The following is a 19,949-nucleotide window of genomic DNA, read 5'->3' on the forward strand; positions in this document are numbered from 1 at the left end:
GGGCGATGTTAAGAGGGAGAGAGGTGCTTCAGGATAGATTCAAATGGAAGTCCGTGCTCTCTGTCTACCCTTCTGGGTTACGGGTTGTTGAGTAATTAAGCATTAGTTATCTCATAAATCTAGACAGGTAAAAAACTAAGGAAGATGCTTACTTCGGCTTAGGATACAATTTTTTTTATTTGTTGGGTTAAAAACCCAAAATAACCTATAAGATAAAATTATCATTGGAATATGTACACATAACATCACAATAATTGTAATTAACTCGCTAAATACTGTGTTATTGGTATGTCTGTGTGTTTCGACTGCAATAAAACTTGTATTGAAACTTTTATCTCCTTTTTCAATAAAAAAAGAGTGGGCCAATGTTTTCATACAAGTATATTAACAGTGAAAACACAGTACCTAATTGCATTTATCTACATAAAACTGTAAGCTTCTTAAGATATACGAATACAAAAATAATACATTTATACAACAAACTGTATATTTAAAAAAATAATATGTACTCAGATTAAAATCATTATATATTGCTTTTATTTATTAAAAAATGTTTTTTTTATAGTTTGGAACCGTTTTTCCAATTAATTGCCATTAACTTTTCTACATAAGTTGTTTTAATTAACAATGATTCATCGAAACATAAGCAAAGCTTGTATAGTTCAAAAATTATATTTTATTTTCCAAGTTCACTATGCACAAATATACAGTAGAAACTCGATAAGTTAAAGTCTAAGGGAACAAAAAATACATTAAGTTATAGAGGTTTTAAGTTATCAAGGGTCTATGTTGTAGAGGTTTTGGGCTCTGAAGGGAACATATTATTTTTGACCGACTTCCCAAAAGAAGGAGGTACTCAGTTCGTCTGTATGTTTTTTTTATTTTTTATAGTGGACCGATTTTTTTGAAGTTTTAGAGGTTTTTATGTTACCGAGGTTCCAATGTATTTGTATAGATTACACAAATAGACAAGCATTTTGATGTAATGCAGTAAAAAGACAACCTATACATACAATAAATTACGAAAAATTAAAAAAAACATACAAAAACGACCCAAAAAAATTATCAAATCGTACATAAAATAATCTTGTCACATATTTAATGGTTTTTTCAGAATATTTTAAATAAACAAGGTTTCGATTTAGTTGATTTAATTCATTTCCTAGATACCTATTTCAACAAATTTTAGATTAAGACTAGATTAACTACGTGCATTTTTAGCACCAGTTTCAATTTTAAACCCTCGAAAAACACAGCTTTATATGATCGTGGCAATTCAATTTTACTAACACGAGTACCCAAAAGGCTACAAAAATATTCAATAATCAATACATTTTAAAATTATATTTGTACATATAGGTGTAACATTACAAGCTTAATGTTAAAAAATTATCACACGTAAAATAACTGAAACAGCATTTAGAGACATGTTCTTTCTCTGTTGCTCTTAAGCATTCAATCGTTTGTCTCGCTCACTCCGCGTACGTTCAACAACTACACTTTCATATAGGTTGTCAAATTCTATACCAAAAAAAATGATTTCTTTGTAATATATTAAATTGCTTTTTATTGTTATCATTTCATATTATAATTATAAAAGTAAATCTTAACCAGTGAAATATTTAATACCTGACTAGCTTCACTTGCGTAGTTTATATTAAAAAAACTTATTTAATATTGAAAAAGGCGTGCATCATAAAATATTGTACTTTTCATAACACATTCAGTGCTATAGTGGTATGTGACAACAAAAAAAAAAATAAAAGAATTTTTTTTTGGAAATCCGTTAAAAAAATACTTTATTTTTCGTACTGTGCGTTGAGAAATTAATTCTGGATATTTTCGCAATATAACAAGGTTTTTTATGGTATATCCTAGTCAGGCTTTTAAACTACGTTCTATCTGATAAGAATACTGAATAACGGTGCGTCAGAAACTACTTAGAGTGCGATATATTTGTATTTCGAAAAAACTTTGAGATATTTTATAAGGGAAGTTTTATTATCTGTAATACGCTAGTAAGTTAAATGCTTTATCACAGACTTCTATCGTTTTCTTTTATTTTTAAATTTTGAAATAGCTGTCATTTAATGTAGTAAAATTTTCTTTTGTAACAATTTCATTGACGTTTTCTAAAAAAAAAATTTCAAATGACTGGCCGTTTTACATTTCATATGAGTTAAGAATACATCCATATATCAACATTCAAAGTTTTGGCCCCATATGAAAAAGAATTTACTAATATTTAGAAATATCAACATAATTTATGAATAAAAAGTTTAGTTAATTTAAAATTTATCCAATTCGTTTTACTATCAATTTGAAAATTAGTTTATAAATATATTTAAGACCTTAATAAAATATGGAAGCTAAATCACTTCATTACTACTATTTATTACCCTATAAAACTATTAAAAAAAAACATTAGCCTCTTTGGCTGTTTTCAGCCAATAGCACCTTGCGTGCGGAAATCGCACAAAAATATTCCATTACCACTAGTTGCCAATAATATACGAATTTTTCTACACAACATATAATTCAATAATAAAACCAATTACTGTTTCGGGATATGTACATATTAGAAAGTTTGTACAAGTTTAAATTGGATTTATTCAAACTTGTTCAAACTAATTCACTTTAAAAGTAAAAAAAGTGCAAATGGCAACATTGACATCGTCTGACGTCACTGTTATATTTATAATTTTAGTTTCAAACGTCTCCACCAAAAACACTAACGGCAACTTCTGCTACTATACACGTCAAAATTACCTAATATACGAATAGCACACAATCATTTCAATAATGTTAATTTTAGGTTATAATATCCAAACGTCAAAATCTATTCAACAATATAGATTATAACAATATAATTTCTACAGATTTATACAGATTATATAAAGTCATAGATTAAAGGATATGTAAGACGAGCAGTGTAGTCATTATCATAAGTATGTGAGGTAGGCGCGTGACAGCAGCAGCAGCTGCCGCAGCAACTGGCGCAGCAGTGACAGCTGCCGCAGCAACTGGCGCAGCAGTGCCAGCTGCCGCAGCAACTGGCGTAGCAGCAGCAGGCGCAGGCGAGGCGCACGCGCTGCGCTAGCCGAGCGCTATAAGTCGGTCTCGGACCACTGCTAGTCACCTCTACGCAACCGCCGCGCAGCTGCGGTGTTGTCATGATATAACCACACCTGGAAAGTATCACATCATCTAAATTCTACACAAAAATATATCGATATTTGATCAAGACCCGTTGGCAGATCAGATTTTATATCTACATCTCGGTTGGTACTAAGAGCGCGCACACCTTTGATTATCGCATAACTGTTTAGTCGCAATTTGATTTGTATGGGCTTATATGGGGGCGCGTACACAACTCGATTTTTAGTTGTGCAACTAAACAGTTGAATGGGTTGCGAAAGAATAGACAATAGCATAAGAGTTGTGCGACAGTTTAGTTAAAGATGTGCTCTAACGTGAACTCCGTTATGAACGATAGAATGAGCGACACGCGACGAGTGTGTCGCTAGTGAGTGTAACACCATTATGTGTTATCAATGCCGAAGAAATCTTATTAATCTGGAATAACTATTTGTTTATAATGATTATTTCGCTACACGCAAGGGATTGCATCATCTTACATTGTAATGAATATTAGCAATATGACAACATAAACACGTAATAGGAACCATTAATACTTACTTGGAATAGAATAATAATATCTAAGGAGACCTGGAGGCCGCCGCACACCCAGAACTGCGTGGGCGCTTCGCGGATCACGAAGTATGCAGTCTTGAATACGTCACCACATGTCCACATTATCACCATACTTAAACTGGCAAATAATAAAAAAAAACTAGATGTAATTTAATGGTTCACTAATTTAGAATTAAACTTAGTGTAAAATATCAAGTAGTTTATAGTGAGTTAGTTCTTATCTATACTGATATTATAAAAAGGAAGGATTTGTATTTTTGTATTTATTCCGATAACTCAAAAACTACTAAACCAATTTCAAAAATTCTTTCACCGTTAGTAAGATAATTAAACTGTGAGTAACATAGGGTATATTTTTAAATTTCACGAAGACGAAATCGCGAGTCACAGCTAGACTTTACTAATATTATAAAGAGGAATGATTTGTATTTTTGTATATATTTTTGTATTGAAAGAACTCAAAAACTACTGAGCCAATTTCAAATTCTTACACCATTAAAAAGCTACGTATAGCCACTGTATATGTATACTTTTAATTCAACGCGGACGTAGTAATTTGTCAAAATCAAAATATGTATTTTACAAAAAAAAAAATTACCTCATTCCTTCTGTACTTTTATTCTGATGGTTCTTAGCAATCTGTGGCGCTCCGAGCATCGCCTCAGTGAACACAGCTAAGAAGCCAATAAGTTCTACAAACGGTGAGAACTCTATCAATAGATAGGTTATCGCCGCACCCAATACTGAGAACACGAGCATACAGTCCAAATAACTCTGGAAGTCGGTCCATGCCCAAAAATACTTTCTGTCCATGTCTGGAAAAAAAAAATCACTTGCTAAGTTCGAATTGCACAATTCATGACATCTAAAGAACTTTTATTAATATCAACATTATGGGAAAATATGGTATTGAAGGTTTTTATGTTTTGTCCTAATTCACATATAAAACATTTAAAATAAAGCACATATAACTTAACATAAGCTGTTGATTTGATGTGACTCATGATAACCCTTCACAAAACAATCATAACACAGTGTGGCAATTTTTTAATATCATATTTTTTAAGCCTAGCATAAACTTTTCAATATAATTTAAAATTTGAAAAAAACGTAAATGATATAACGTTTTTTTAATTTATTTATATACTAGTATAGTAAAGCGTAAACACAGACTACTTTGTGGCGTAGAATGTCAACAATCACAGCATATTTTTGAATAAAGCTTTCTTTAATAAAAAGCCCTACACTTACGACACACTTTAAGCTATATGTTTTCACGCTATTAAACTTAGGGGGTAAATAAATTGGAAAAACCTTGACATTGGAAAGGGACCATTAACTAGCTGCTAACATTAAGGAAGCAAGGTTATTATGGTAAGGGTATTTTAAACATTTGCAATAGAGAAATTAACAAACTTAGACAATAAAATAAAGTTTGTATAATTTCATGCGGGTGAAGCCGCACTGGTACAGGGAGTCAATTATAAAATTCTTAAAGTAACAAATCTGTATCCAATAGTAAGTATTATAATAGTAATACATAATACTTGCTATTTACTATATTTTATGAACCTTTAACCCAATATTACATGTGTTTAACCAACATATGCTTAATAAATAACATTAGTAGTAAGAAATCTTATATAATTAATGAATTGACATGATAAGATAACAGATGTACAATACATGACCTCAGCTCCAGGGATGAGATAAATAATATGTGTTTAACTCAATCATAATGGTCAAGATAACAAGGGCCAATGAACCATTTTAGTAACATAGAGAAAGATAACTGTACAAATCATCTATTTCCTTATTATAAAACTCAAATAAAATACTTAAAACAACTGAATTAGCTTATCTTTCTTTATATTACAAAGTAATACCTAATAACATGCTATCGTAAATTAAAAAAATAAACTATCTAATTATAAAATTATAACAGAAAAGAAACAAACCAGAAAACTAAAATATCAGAAGCAATGAAGTCCTAATTTTTTCATTGATATTAAAAATCTTCGCAAAATTATTTAGTAAATAGGCAAAAGCAAAAATAACATAAGTGATCATATAATTCATCAATCTTCACATAATTATATTGTAAAAACTATGTTGTCGGTGCAATATGGGAAGTATAGTAAAAAGGTTGTCTACAAGGTTACAAAATATAGCTTTTGCCCGCAAATCTATCATAACAGAACAATAAAGCCCAGTCAATTTCTAACTGTGAAAGAATTTTTCAAATGGGCGTAATCGTTTCGGAGACGATTAGCCAATGCAAACGATAAAATATTTCCTCTTTTTAAATGTTAGAATGTTTTAATGAAAAATGTCAGATGCATTCAATGACTTCAAAAACAAAAAAATCTGTAAAACCCAAAATGAAAAGCGGCAAACAATATCGCAGCAACATAAATATTGCAAGACAAAATAGCCCATATGTCTAGACTGTCACGAAATGACCAACGTCATCCAACGTTGACTCACCATAGAAGCGACGCGGCTTCTCCCTCCCTACGCTGCTGCGTTGGTCCAGCCAGCGCGCCGTATCGTCGGGCTGGGCTGATCCATTCACACAACACAATAGTATATATAACATGAATATTGCACCTAACGCCAACCAATTACACCGACCACCAAACAAAACATAAAATGTTAAAAATAAAAAATAAAATTAGTAACTAAATACATTGTCATACCAATTATAGCTCATATACTATACTAATATAAAAGTAATAAAAATTTAAAGAATGCACTACATAGTATTATAAGAAAGTTACAATTTTTAATATTAAGCAAGTATCCAATTTGTATATGATGCTACTGTATATGATGGTGGCAAATGTGATACAAACCTGTGAATATTCTCTCCCTTGCTCTTATGATTTGATTTTTTTTACGAACATTAACACATAGATGTATCATCACAAACATTGTTATGTTCATCACAATACTCTGAATTAATAATGGCAGTTCATATCTTTTGCCAAACCTGGAATGAACATACACATTGTTTTACTTTACGTAATTAAAGTAATATTATAAATGCAAAAGATTAGATGGATGTTTGTTAGTCTGTAACCTAAACTGCAAAATGGATCTAGATGGAATTTGGCATAAATGTAGTACATAGTTAGGAAGAACACATAGGCAACTAATTTTTGTTTTTATTTAATTCCACAATGATAGTCACAGTCAGAAGCTAGTATTATATAAACTAACATGTTATAGTTCTTATCATTTGTTTTTTAAAAAATGAAACTATTTATATGATACATAAACATCTATGTTTTCTTCTCCTGTAGATTCTTAGAAATTTAAGGTTTTATTAGGATTTAGGAATGCATTAAACTTGAGCCAAGAAGATGAAATATAAATTAAGATTTTATATTTATTTTAGATCTGCTTTCCCTATTTCTCTTTTATTACAATTTTGGGTTCTTGACATTATTTTATATTTGGCATTGCAATATATAAGAGTGTTACAATACTAGTTACAATACACATTATGACATTAAACATGGTGACCTTGTGTAACAATTTTGTTAAAAAATTAATAAAAAAATAAAAAATAACTTTTCATTGCTTATCAGTGATACAACATAGTTATTATCTTCGTTTCTGTATTTTTACTATTACTACCTATTGTTCTTATAAATAGTAAGATATTAAAACAATATTTGCATACTAAAACATATGGATGTAACAGCTGGAATTATGTAAATATGAAAAAATAACCTTAAAATAAAATAGATATTAAAACAAAATGGTTAGACTCTAAGTAAATACTTCAATTTAAAAGTAAATAAAGATTATACGTACCAAAATAGAATACGCAATGTATTAGCTATAAGAAGTGTTAAGCAAACATACAGAGAAAAACCATCTGCATCTTGTGTTCTCTTAATTTGCCTGTACTGTGGAATGTAAGGGGCCACTCCACCAATAATCATGGCACCAGCTGCCCCCCAACCGACTAGATGGCCTACTGTTAGACCCAACTCATCTGATATTATCCAATCCATTTTTAAGATTGTTTTTTCTTCCTTTGTATTTGTAATATAAATTTCACACGTATGTCTTGTATGTAAAATTCAAGTAGTATTTTACAACTACATTCATATTTACAAAAAAAAAATATTCCTAATTGAATAAATCTAGGAAATCCTAAAACAATGACAACGATAATAAAACACGATTCAATCAATCATCACAGTGACAAAATGACAACTGGCTGACAAATGACAAAATGACATTTTCTGAAGTACGAACCAAAGAGTACATTTTTTTTCCCTAATTTAAAATAAGACATTGCCATAACGCAATGTCATAAAGTAGTTTCATAAAATTGATCGCACAGTTGAATTATTGATATTGAAAATGTAATTCTCGGTCTTTAATAAGTGTGTTTGGTTTAATCAATAATCCTGTAATTTTGTCTGAAAACTGCTTTATTATCTTATCTTTATTATGTAAACAGATGATTTTGACATATTAGAATGTTTTTAACTTTGAGTTGAGTTGTCAAATTAAAGTTATTTTTGGAAAATTCCGACTTTTTTTATAACGTTAAGTTTAATTTTAATATGTCTATTTTATCTAAGATTTACCCAGTTCTACGAGTTTCCAAGTGTATAGAAATAATTCCTGCGTCGGTTAATATTTCGAATTCTAGTTATGTCCGTTGTTATTCTACTGATAAAGGAAGCGGTTTAACTAAAAGCCACGAGAGAGCTGATGTTTCTACAGATGTTCGACCTCTGGGTGAAAAGATAAAAGAAACTACAAAAACTGTTTCATACACGGGGGTTATTTTAGCCGGCATCGGCGTAACCGGCGTTATATTTTACTATGTATTTCGGGAATTGTTTTCAAGCAATAGCCCCAATAGTATTTATTCAGTAGCTCTCGAAAAGTGCAAGAATGTACGTATAAAATACATGTGTCAAAAACAAAAGTAAACATAAAATAAAACCATAATTTGAAATTTACAGGATCCTAGAATAGAAGATGCTCTAGGAGCTCCTATTAAAGGTTATGGCGAGGAAACAACAAGAAGAAGGCGTACTCATGTTAGCCATGCTGTTTACGAAAAGGATGGGGTAAACCATATGAGAATGAGGTTTTACATTAAAGGCATTAGGAACAAAGGTATTGTTGAATTGGATATGAAACAGGTAATAAAACTGCTAAGTTACTTTATATATTTAAAAAAAAACCTATGTAGTTAATTTATTGACTTGTTATTACTGTTTATAACCTGTTTCAGAATGACTACGGGAACTACATGTGTCGCTATCTATTGGTACAATTAGATGACTTCACTGGAAGAACATTTATTGTTGAAGATAACAGAGCTGAATTAGACCATCAAAAATCGGATTTCGGAAGCCAACTGCCCACCCTTACTTTGACACAGTAAATGAGGACTTTTATAGTCAATTGTAAATAGAGATGTAGATTAAAATACTTAAATTTTTATTTTCTTTTATTTCTAAAAGTAAAAGTTAAAGTCATATCAATATCTACTTCAAGTAATGATAATCCTAACTATGTAATAGCTTGTAAGTTAAAGCATTCATTATTTTATCACATAGCAGAATAATGAACATTTGTTTACATATGTATGTAATCATTATGTACACTTATGTATTATAGACATAGCTAGGTTATACTAATCAATCTTCTTATCTTTCCTTCCATGGAACGACTTCCCATGCCATTAACAGACGCTTGTTGAATACAAATTTCTTCATTTGATTGAATATCCAATAAAATATTGCTACAAGTGACAGATATTGTGGCCATGCCCATTTTAATTCTTGTAATATACTTGGTTGGTATCTAATGTGCATTTCTGGCACACCTAAGCGGATATCCAAATTTAAAACATCAGTGTTACCAGTATGACTATTGGAAAATAGTGTTTTAATCTGTGTTGTTGCTGTAAAAATAAAATATTTTATAAATACCACTAGTCATTAATCACTAATTATTTTATCAGTTTTAGTGAATTACCTGATCTTTTTAAGTATTCTTGCACTATGTGCTCTGTAAAATCTCCTTGTTCATTATAAGTAATATCAAATAGTGATATATTATACCTAGAATCTATAACATTTTTTAAACATGGTAGATGAGATTTTTGATATAATTCTAGGTCCCCATAATAGTTATATCTAAATGGCGTTATTGTAAATTGTCTATTTATTATTGCTAGTGCTTGCATATGCAGTTCACAGGTAGTCTAAAAATAGGTAATAAATGAAGATTGCAATTGAATATAGATTGTACAATGAATAAAACGAAACCTCAATCACTGGCTTGTGGAATAATCAATTTTATTGGCATATCAATATTTGTGAATTTAACGCAATAAAGTATCCCCTCTTATCCTTTAAGAGAATCAATGCACCTGCAACTTAAGAATAGCAATCGTCTAAAATAAGAAAACAACTGCTTTTAGATATCTTAATTGAATTTGCATAAAAAACATAATTCTATTGTATACCTGTAGCTGGAAATCTAAACCCAAAATTAAAACAATTGAAGTGATTCCATGTTTTGGTGACACATTAAGAGAAAACTCAAAATGTACCATATCAGTTCTTCCGTCAGCATTATAATCGTATTCTTGGATCTGCAATGTAAACCATACATAAAATAATTCACTTTACACACAAAGAAACTATTTAGTAAAGATTGTAATATATACCTGAGTTTCTGCACAGTTTTCATCATTAGTGTTTTCTAGATTTATGTTCGTGGCATCACCACAAATAATGGATTCACTTGGATCCAAGGTTGTAGCTACCAAAAAGTACTCATATGTAGGACGTACAACTGGCTGTTCGTAAAAACTATGTGACTTGAGCCAAAACCCTAAAAGTAGGAATTTTCCAAGTAAATTATCTAAATAATGAATTGCTATTTGTTTTTCACAGGATCTTAAATATTAACTTTAGCACAATTACGAAGAAGTGAACTGAATCCGATTCGAAGACTAATACCAAGTACCACTCAGATTAGAAAACGGAACGCATTTAGCTGTATTTTGTACCAGCTGTTGCCCGCGACTTTGTACGCGTGGTATTAGAAAACATACAAACTATAAAAATTACAAAAGCTACGCATCCCATGTGTACTCCAGACTTTGTTTTATATCTGTGCCAAATTACAATAAGATATATTGAACCTTTGCAGAATGATCGAGTAAACATTAAAAAACTAAATTAATGAATCCCAAGGAAACCGTAACTATTCCAGGGATAAAAAGTAGCCTATGTGTTCTTCCAGACTATGCTCTAAACCTGTGCCAAATTTCATGGAGATCCGTTCAGCCGTTTAGGCTACAAACGCTAACATACATACATCCACCCATCCATCTATCCATCCATCCATCTAAACTTTCGCATTTATAATATTAGTAAGATAAGATAGAACACAGATCAACCATAACAATTACATTCAGACAAATAAAATAATAAAAATAACAAAAGAACCTATTACCTCTGCTCCTGTATGCGACAATAAACGGTAAAATTATATTTAAAGCCGTAGTTATTAATGTGAATAGAGTTGCTTTAGATAGAAAATAACTTTTGTATTTAATCTCCACACTATGGCTGTACAAATGATAAAGTCCCATTGTATACACTGAAGTTAGACTTTCTTAGACTATTATAAGCAAAACGAAACAGTTTTATTCCTTTTTCACTTTAAATAACTAAACTTAAATTCGCATTGCATAAAGTGAGCTGCAATGTCGATTTGTTTACTATGACTTCGTTGCTTAGCAACAGCGTTGAATAGCTGACTTTCTGTCGTTATTCAATTGTTTAATTTTTAATATGTATTTTTTATCTAATAATCAACATAACTATAATGTGTTAAGTTAAATAAAAGTAATCTTACTTCTAATTATAAATGTGGAAGTTTAGACGGTTGGATGGATGGTTAGTTTGTAGTCTAAACGGCTGAACGGATCTCGATGAAATTTGGCATAGTTGTAGAGAATAGTCTGGAGGAGCACATATGCTATTTACTTTTGCTTCTTTCAATTCCACGCGGACGGATTTGCGATCGAAAGCAAGTGCAAAATAAACTCCGTTGTAAAAAAAAATTAGGTTGTTCTTGTTTTTACTTTTATAAGTTAAAATAAAATGATATGCGAGTGTCTCTTACTTTTAATAAAGCTGCATTACTGGATGTATGAGAGCAAAGAACTAAAACAAAAGGCTCGGTATTGTGTGCAGTTGCAGTGTCAGTGACCGTCTTCAATGTACGAGTAAGTTTAATACATGGAAATGAGTATTCTAGAACACTAGCTTAAACAGTTTTAGTTTTGTTTACTTTGAATTTAGTTTAAGTTAAAGATTATGATTACTTTAACTGCCGATCAGAAGTCTTGGTTTTGGAGAAAATTTTGCAGTAAATTTATAATTACAGTTATGTTATTCAAAACGTTTTTAGTACTAGGAACAAATACTTAATAATTAGAAAAGGTTTAGAAGATAAGGTGTTAGCCGACAGCTATTATTACTTCGCTTAACACACATAATAAAAACAAAAGTACCAAAATGGATGAAAAAGTCTTTAATTACTTTGTATGTTCCATTCATCAATGTGGTTAAGTTACTGTTAGCAGTTCACAGTGTGCGAGACAATGGCACGTGTCTCGACGTCTCCAAGTCAGCGAGCAAGCACAATGGTGCGCCCGAAACCAGCGAGTGTGGCGCCCGGCAGGACATCTGACACCGCACCCGTGAACGAGCTCTCTCCTGCAGGTTCCCTATATAAACATTCAGGGAAATAAGAACTCTCATTCGCTCTAGTGTCGTTGGCATAGAGCAAACTGTGGTACGTTATCTACGTAGTGAAATTTCTATTTAATTTACTTTGCGTGATTTTATAATTGGTCTACGAATTTGCAGATCCAGTATGGACAGAATGTCATCAAGCATGACGTCTAGTATGACCGGGATGGGGCTCGGAGGAATCACGGGATTAACCTCCGGGATGAGTACGTTGAGCTGTGTTAGAGAACAGCAAATTACGATCGGCGGGATGCCATCTAATTATGTCCCGGGTCTATCGGCGTCCTACAATATATCAAGCTTCTGTCATCGCCCGGGACTTACGCGCCGCGGTGCCATGCAGCGACCTGGACCCTCGGCTCAGCATCGTCCGGGGCGTTCGCACAGCACCGGCGCTTTGCACCGCATGAAGCATTCTTCTCGCAACAGCCCAAATACCCAGTACACTCATAATCTCATCTGCAAGTTAGCCGATCAAAATGAACGTCGTCGTCGCCACGATACCATGGAGTTAATTCCGCAGAACTACTATTCTCAACAGCCTCTAAAGGTGGAATTAACTGAATTCTATTCTAGAGACAATGCAAAGGATCATCATACGGAGCAGTACGAGCTCGTGAACGATAGCATCTTGCCGAATCCTGTGTTGCGCAGGGGGCAGAACTTTTTCTTCGCAGTTCGCTTCGATAGAACATACGACAAACAGCAGGATGTAATTCGTATCGTATTCTGCTTAGGTAAGTTTTCTTAAAGAAATTGAAATAATTAAGGTCAAATAGTAAAAAACGAGAAGGACAACCCTATGTAAGTAGGACAGAGTCATGACTGAAGAAGAAATATTAATTTGGACTTATGAACATGTTATGCAAACCCTTATTTATTTAACAGCTTTTAAGATTAACTAATTTAATTCTATCTGTAATTTTCACAGGTCCTAAGCCAAGCGTTACGAAAGGGACTCGAGTAGTGTTGTCTGTGAACTTGAATACTCAACAAGGGGTCTTCCAACATTCCCGTGATATGATGGGGTTGGGGATGGCGCGGATGCAAGAAGCTACAACGACCATAGCCCCGATAGGGAGCATGGGAACTATTGGCACGATGACGACAGTGAGCACGATAGGCACCATGCCCCCTATGAGCGGTATGCGTGAAACAACTACGTATGGTGTCCGACGCAGCTCTTTCGGGAACGAAACGATGCCTCTGCAGCATAGCCCGCTCAGCCCACCGGGACCCATGGACCGGCCGGTGATCGAGCGATACAGCGCTACGGCGCAGCACCCATCGTTCGGTCGCAGTTACGGTTCGCGGCACGGATCCCGCCATGGCTCCTCGCAAAATCTTACCTCTATGACCCATGAAATGGATAAATGGGACGTAAGCGTTCAACGCCAAGACGGGAATACTATAACATTCCAAGTCCACGTTCCGGCTAACGCTCCGGTGGGGGTGTGGAATTGCTGGGTGCAAACGAACCGCACCGGCCAGCGCGACAATCGCCACGACTACAAATGCGATGAGGACATCTACATTTTGTTCAATCCCTGGTGTCGCGAAGACTCGGTGTATATGGACAATGACGCTTTCAGAAAGGAATACGTGCTTAATGAGCAGGGTAAGATTTGGTGCGGTACTTGGCGCCAGCCAAAAGGCCGCAAATGGATCTACGGCCAGTTTGATGACGTTGTGCTGCCGGCTTGCATGTACCTGTTGGAGCGCAGCGGCCTCGAGCATTCGGAACGCGGTAATCCAGTTCGTGTTTGTCGCGCCATTTCATCGATTGTAAGTTGGGAAACATTTATTGTCCATATTTTTTTTATATATGCTTACATTTGCAATACATATTTATATTTTTAACACAGATTAATGCGAATGCAGATGATGACGGTCTCATGGTGGGAAGGTACGATGGGGAATATAAAGATGGAGTATCGCCACATGCTTGGACTGGTTCGGTAGCCATCTTGGAACGTTACCTGACTGATGGCGGTCGCCCTGTGGAATACGGTCAATGTTGGGTTTTCTCGGGATTAGTCGTAACGATTTGTCGAGCACTCGGTAACTAGTTAAAACTTTTTATTGACTTTGGCATTTTAACCCATTACTCGTCGCTAAACTATTCATTCTATTCAAGGAATACCTTGTCGCTCCGTCACCAACTATGTATCGGCGCACGATACAAACCGCACGTTTACCGTCGACAAATACTTCGACCGCGACGGCAATGAGGTGCCCAACGGCCCCGACGAGGATTGCTATGACTCGTGCTGGAACTTCCATGTTTGGAATGATGTTTGGATGCAGAGACCGGATTTGCCGCAAGGTAAAAACAATTATTTGTTCAGTACGATTACGTTATTGACTTTTTAGGTACTTAATACACTTAATACAGTTTCAAAACTTTATAAGGATGTTCATTTTTGTAATATCAGGATATAGTGGATGGCAAATTATTGATGCAACGCCCCAAGAAGAGGCGGAGGCAGTGTACCATTGTGGCCCGGCCAGTGTGGAGGCCGTGCGCCGCGGGGAGGTCGGCTTCCAGTACGATACGCCGTTTATGTACGGCCAGCTCAACTCCGAGCTCTGTCACTTCCAGGAGGAGGAGAATTCCGACTGGGGCTTCATTAGGATGGCGTCAAATCAATGCCAGTGAGTAAATTATATTCAGCTTGTTGTTATCCTTTTAAAACATAAATAAGGAAAATCACAAATTCCCAGGAAAACCGACACTGAATTTGGATTTCCATGTGTTCATATCGAATTTGTGAAAAAAATCTTGGACATGTTTTCAGAGTGGGTCGAAAGATACTAACCAAGAACCCGAGTCGTGATGATGATGAGGGCGAAAGCGACTTGCTGGAGATTACCCACGAGTACAAGAGCGTGGACAACTCGGGCCCCGACCGTGGCACTGTGATCGCCTCCTGCCGCGGCTACCAGCGTCTGCAGCAGTACTACGAGTACCCTGATCGTAACTTCGATGACGTCTACTTCGATCTTATGGACATTGATGTCGTACCTTACGGGCAACCGTTCGATTGTACCATGAACATCCAGGTAAAAGGTTTTTTCATACCTACCACTAAATCAAAACAATAACAGATTACTTTCAGTACGAATATAAGAATCTTTCTTTCTTTTTAGAACAAGTCTCACGAAGACCGTACGATTTTATGCGTGCTGACTGCATCCGCGTGTTACTACACTGGTGCCATCGCATCCCGGCTGCGACGTGCTCAAGGCGAGTTCATAGTGCGCGCCGGACAGCGCGAGGTCCTCAAGCTGCACGTCACCCCGCAAGAGTACATGGACAAGCTGGTAGACCATTCGATGGTGAAGGTGCACGCCATGGCTTACGTCAAGCAGACGCGCCAGGCTTGGTCTGATGAGGACGACTTCCCACTCAATAAACCAAGGATGCAAGTACAGGTACAAACAACATAAAAGCGGGGTTCATAATTCACAACAATTAAGGTGACATATTATTGATGCATCTATTCTGTACACAGGTAAGGAGCCAGCCTAGCGTGGGCCAGGAGTGTAGCGTGACCTTCAGCTTCCAGAATCCATTGACCGTTCATCTCACTGACTGCTACTTTACCATTGAAGGGCCTGGAATACAAAGACCGCGGCAGGTAGGGATAACAAACTATATTTAAATTCCTTTCTCTAGTACCTAGCCAATACATCATAACATGTATTCAAAATTTTAAATAACTATTATGTTATCATTCATTGAGTTGTTACTTTTTTCGGCCAGGTTCGTTTCCGTGACGTGAAGCCCGGCGAGTTCGTGAACTTCCAGGACAAGATGACGCCGCGGCGCGCCGGAGACCGCCACATCGTGGCCACGTTCTCTTCGCGACAGATGGACGAGATCTTCGGTTGCGCAGCGGTGACCGTGCGTGGCTAGCTAGCCTCCGGGCCCCGGGCCTCCCCGCGCCCCCGCCCGGCGCCCGCCCCCGCCCCCAGCCCCGGCCGCCGCGCGCCCTCGTCGCCGCCCGCCCTGCAAGTGGACCATTCCTACGTATCCTATCTTTGGCCCGAAAAACGCTTGTACATACAAGAGGAAGAATTCTTTATCATGAAATCATTATAATATTAATTGGCTTCAAAATTTATTAGCGGCGAGCATATACTATGTAACGATACTAATCACTGTATCCCTATTTAAATGAAAACTTATGACGGACTAATCAACGACGACGACTTGGCTTCTCTGAACGGATCGAGTTTTACTTAGTTAAGTAATTTACATAAAATAAAAAAAATAACAATCACTTTTTGCACGTGTGTTTTAAAACAGTATTAGCGTTGTAAGGACCAAACCGCGGCTTCCCGTGCCATTTACTATTTTTTTTACATTTTTGAGGTCTTTTTTTACGACTATAGATTTAAGATATTAATAAGTTTTATATTTTTTTATTCCATTATTGTTGTTATGAAGTTATATAAAAGTGTGATGCACTGTGTTTGTGTGTTTTTGGGATCTCAAAAATAATAAAACATTGCATAATATGAAAAAGTGTTTTATTTGATTCGAACCACAAGATTGAGATATTTTTGTTGCTCTCTAGTGTAAAAATATATCTAAAGACAAAGGCTATTAATTTCGAAGCACGCAATGGATCCTTTGATATCAAAGAGTTTGTTGCGTCAATTTTATTTTTGATCAAAGAAAACAGAAAGCGCTATGCTTTTGTTTTATGGTTATACTGTTTCCGTGTTATATTTAGAACAGGATTATTTCCTTCATTTAACGGCATTAATACATTAGCAAAATATTTATTACATCAAAAGATTTCCTTAAACAATACCAAAATTCCCCTTTAACAATAAGCTATAAAGGATTTCAATTAGTTTACCTTGTTTCAAGATGCTAACAATTTGAAATTATATATCGAGGATCAAATAGAACAACATGCCTTAGGTTTTTAAATTAATTTCAAATTTGTTACCGCAAATACAATTGTTCATTGTCTCGTTTAAACCTACTTACTACGCGATTGTCTGGATGTGTTTGGGACTTTTCAATAGGTCAATAATCTCGGTACTTTTATCAGCTTAAAAATATGATGTTATTCGTAATTTTATAGTATTTTATTAAGTGTTGTAATGTTAAATTCTGAATAACGTGGTAAAGACATGTTCATTCAGACACATTTTTTTTTTATAATTACATTGGCTTTCGCCCTCGACTCCGACCGCATGGAATTAAAAAAAAAAAACAAAGTAGCATATATGTTCTTCCAGACTATCCTATGCATCTATGCCAGCTTTCATCATGGTCCGTTCAGTAGTTTAGGCTACAAACTGTAACAAACATCTATCCACCTAAACTTTCGCATTTTACGACAGATAGGCTGAGTTAAATCTGAACGCCATCCTTGGCTAGTCGGAGAGACATCTCAAGAAGGGTATTTCATTTAACTAACCTATGCATATGCAAGTTGAATACCGGGAATCAAACCCAAGATTGGAAGCCCGTATTCTTAACTCTTAGGATATTGGCACTTCCAATTTCACGTGTACTTTTTAACAGTGGTAGAGCCCGCTTTAACATCTTCGCACGAATTGGCCGGCCCGCCCGGTGTATACCACGACCACACAGAAAACAGGCGTGAAGTGGAAGCAATTCCGCGTTTCGTCTGATGAGTATGGTGCCGGCGGCCTAATTTTAGTTTCTTTCCCTTTCCACTCTTTTTTTAGCGGAAAGGACGGGAAGGAAAAGTAGATTTGGCGCGGAGGAGACGCATAGGAAGAGGAAATTTCCTCTTTATGTTCGCCTCCTCCTCCGTCAATTAAAGGTAGGCAACACATCGGCAATTATGGATGTTTATGGTGAATTCAGGTGGCCGCTTGCTCGTTTGTCACCTTGTATTATAAAAAAAAAACTTTTGCAATAATGATTTCATCGTTAAGTTATGTTACAAAAAAGTCATTGACACAAAAAAGTCCCGTCCCACAATGGGATATCAGCTTAAATTTATACATATTTTGTGGCTTTATCAATCGGAGTTTCCTTTAAGTGACGTGTTTTAAATACCGCGCAAATGTTTGCTCATTAATAATGTAATACTTTGAAATAACATGATGCGTTTTGGAGAAGACCTCAACGAAACGCGAAAAACGTCATTCTCCGATTTTTCTGACACATTTTTGACCTTGACACGCTAACCGCTATTGGTAAATTACGTTCCTGTAAATGCGTCAAAAATTATTAATCGTACATAGAGATTCTGGAAATCGCTTTTGAACTTTTGACAAATGAAGTCATAGGTAACAGCTAGTTTGTAAGTGATGTCTGAAATTACACACATCATTCTTCTGAAGAAAAAGGTAAATAAAGATTAATACTGGTTATATGCAATTTGAATATTTTGGTTTTATCAACAAGCAGTACGTGCCTTGGCCGACGCAGACCCGAAATATGCAGCCGTGAAGGTTAAATTAGCCGTGAGCTTTTGTTAAAACATAATTCTGTAGATCGCGTCTTATTAATAGTTTAAAATCGACTGCAGAACATTATGATTATAGAATCTATCCATAATCTATACTAATATTATAAAGAGGAAAGATTTGTTATTTAGTACTTTTGTATGTATTGAAATAATTCAAAAACTACTAGGCCGATTTTAAAAATTCTTTTATCGTTAGTAAGGTAATTTATCTGTGATCTCATGTTATCTTTTTATTATACCGCGCGGATGTAGTCGCGAGTAACAGCTAGTTTTGAAAAACTTACAAATCGTTAAAATATAAATAAAACTCAAGTGTCATTTTTTACAACTTATACATATAACCACACAAATTGTTCTTTCAAAGTAATTCATAATTCAGGTCACTTAAGTCATTATTTCTAAGAATGTTACCTATCAATCTATTGTTTAATAACGGACTGATTGACGTATAAATTAAAGGAAAAAATGTACAGAAGACCTTCGACTCGCGCAATTTGCCATTGACACTATCAGACTGCACGTACTCGTAAGTCTGTCTGTACCAAGTATACTCACCGCAAACCTTTGGTAATGTGAAATTAGCATACGAAACGCATTTCACGTGTGAGCGAAAAGGTCATACACAAGATTCATATGTGAAACAGAGGAATATATAATCTAATCGTGTTAATTTTTGTCTTATTAACTTCAGATATAGAGAGGTTTGTGTCGTTTTTTATACAAGTACTACGATGATGTCACACGTTGTATATTATCACGATCGTGTCCTACGTAACAATGTTTTGTCAACATGTTAATTTATAAAGTGTGATACGAAGGCTGTAGCGACTTAAATATTGACCAAGCATATAACCGCTATAGCTGTTATTTTTAGAATTTTCACTCAAATTTAAATTTATATTAGAAGTTAGGTTTGTGTAAATTATTTTCATTAGTTACATTTTGAAATAAA

At 34.9% G+C, this 19,949-nt stretch overlaps 4 protein-coding genes across 6 annotated transcripts; 2 read left to right on the plus strand and 2 right to left on the minus strand.

The window, feature by feature from the left end:
* Window positions 1-883: 883 nt before the first annotated feature.
* LOC106099899 (PQ-loop repeat-containing protein 1) lies at window positions 884-7,942 on the minus strand. Of its 3 annotated transcripts, none has more exons than XM_013278585.1 (6): window positions 7,537-7,942; window positions 6,570-6,706; window positions 6,202-6,324; window positions 4,313-4,529; window positions 3,700-3,832; window positions 884-3,188 (listed from the first exon to the last, which is right to left on the minus strand). In XM_013278585.1, exons 1-6 carry the CDS (start codon window positions 7,737-7,739, stop codon window positions 3,132-3,134), a joined length of 870 nt encoding a protein of 289 aa, XP_013134039.1. In that variant the 5' UTR covers window positions 7,740-7,942; the 3' UTR covers window positions 884-3,131. The 3 variants fall into 3 exon arrangements, with proteins under 3 accessions (XP_013134039.1, XP_013134040.1, XP_013134041.1); XM_013278586.1 differs by having other exon boundaries at window positions 6,202-6,276; window positions 7,537-7,940; XM_013278587.1 differs by lacking the exon at window positions 6,202-6,324 and having other exon boundaries at window positions 7,537-7,937.
* Window positions 7,943-8,230: 288 nt separating this feature from the next.
* Window positions 8,231-9,195, plus strand: LOC106099797 (mitochondrial import inner membrane translocase subunit Tim21). The gene is made up of 3 exons (XM_013278461.1): window positions 8,231-8,639; window positions 8,709-8,891; window positions 8,984-9,195. The coding sequence occupies exons 1-3, from the start codon at window positions 8,301-8,303 to the stop codon at window positions 9,134-9,136; spliced, it is 675 nt and encodes a 224-aa protein (XP_013133915.1). The 5' UTR covers window positions 8,231-8,300; the 3' UTR covers window positions 9,137-9,195.
* A 67-nt stretch (window positions 9,196-9,262) lies between these two features.
* Window positions 9,263-11,476, minus strand: LOC106099796 (transmembrane protein 231). The gene is made up of 5 exons (XM_013278460.1): window positions 11,224-11,476; window positions 10,430-10,596; window positions 10,226-10,354; window positions 9,733-9,961; window positions 9,263-9,658 (listed from the first exon to the last, which is right to left on the minus strand). The coding sequence occupies exons 1-5, from the start codon at window positions 11,360-11,362 to the stop codon at window positions 9,402-9,404; spliced, it is 921 nt and encodes a 306-aa protein (XP_013133914.1). The 5' UTR covers window positions 11,363-11,476; the 3' UTR covers window positions 9,263-9,401.
* Window positions 11,477-12,487: 1,011 nt separating this feature from the next.
* On the plus strand, window positions 12,488-16,492 carry LOC106099793 (hemocyte protein-glutamine gamma-glutamyltransferase-like). The gene is made up of 10 exons (XM_013278455.1): window positions 12,488-12,573; window positions 12,648-13,267; window positions 13,462-14,315; window positions 14,396-14,591; window positions 14,668-14,856; window positions 14,966-15,185; window positions 15,329-15,593; window positions 15,681-15,965; window positions 16,046-16,171; window positions 16,297-16,492. The coding sequence occupies exons 2-10, from the start codon at window positions 12,655-12,657 to the stop codon at window positions 16,447-16,449; spliced, it is 2,901 nt and encodes a 966-aa protein (XP_013133909.1). The 5' UTR covers window positions 12,488-12,573; window positions 12,648-12,654; the 3' UTR covers window positions 16,450-16,492.
* Window positions 16,493-19,949: the final 3,457 nt, after the last annotated feature.

The sequence above is a fragment of the Papilio polytes genome, unplaced genomic scaffold, assembly GCF_000836215.1.
Source record: "Papilio polytes unplaced genomic scaffold, Ppol_1.0 DF824102.1, whole genome shotgun sequence".
In the NCBI taxonomy this organism is placed as follows: Eukaryota; Metazoa; Arthropoda; class Insecta; order Lepidoptera; family Papilionidae; genus Papilio; species Papilio polytes.

Bases quoted from the DNA above. Each gene is read 5' to 3' on its own strand.
- LOC106099899 (XM_013278585.1), bottom strand. From the start codon at position 7,739: ATGGATTGGATAATATCAGATGAGTTGGGTCTAACAGTAGGCCATCTA. The intron at 3,833-4,312 runs GTAATTTTTTTT...ATTATTTGCCAG, and splicing joins AAAAGTACAGAAGGAATGAG to TTTAAGTATGGTGATAATGT. The intron at 3,189-3,699 runs GTAAGTATTAAT...GATACTTTCCAG, and splicing joins ATATTATTATTCTATTCCAA to GTGTGGTTATATCATGACAA.
- LOC106099797 (XM_013278461.1), top strand. From the start codon at position 8,301: ATGTCTATTTTATCTAAGATTTACCCAGTTCTACGAGTTTCCAAGTGT. The intron at 8,640-8,708 runs GTACGTATAAAA...TGAAATTTACAG, and splicing joins CTCTCGAAAAGTGCAAGAAT to GATCCTAGAATAGAAGATGC. The intron at 8,892-8,983 runs GTAATAAAACTG...AACCTGTTTCAG, and splicing joins TTGAATTGGATATGAAACAG to AATGACTACGGGAACTACAT.
- LOC106099796 (XM_013278460.1), bottom strand. From the start codon at position 11,362: ATGGGACTTTATCATTTGTACAGCCATAGTGTGGAGATTAAATACAAA. The intron at 10,597-11,223 runs GTAATAGGTTCT...TCCTACTTTTAG, and splicing joins TGTCGCATACAGGAGCAGAG to GGTTTTGGCTCAAGTCACAT. The intron at 9,659-9,732 runs GTAATTCACTAA...TTATTTTTACAG, and splicing joins AGAATACTTAAAAAGATCAG to CAACAACACAGATTAAAACA.
- LOC106099793 (XM_013278455.1), top strand. From the start codon at position 12,655: ATGGACAGAATGTCATCAAGCATGACGTCTAGTATGACCGGGATGGGG. The intron at 14,592-14,667 runs GTAACTAGTTAA...ATTCTATTCAAG, and splicing joins AACGATTTGTCGAGCACTCG to GAATACCTTGTCGCTCCGTC. The intron at 15,594-15,680 runs GTAAAAGGTTTT...CTTTCTTTTTAG, and splicing joins ATTGTACCATGAACATCCAG to AACAAGTCTCACGAAGACCG.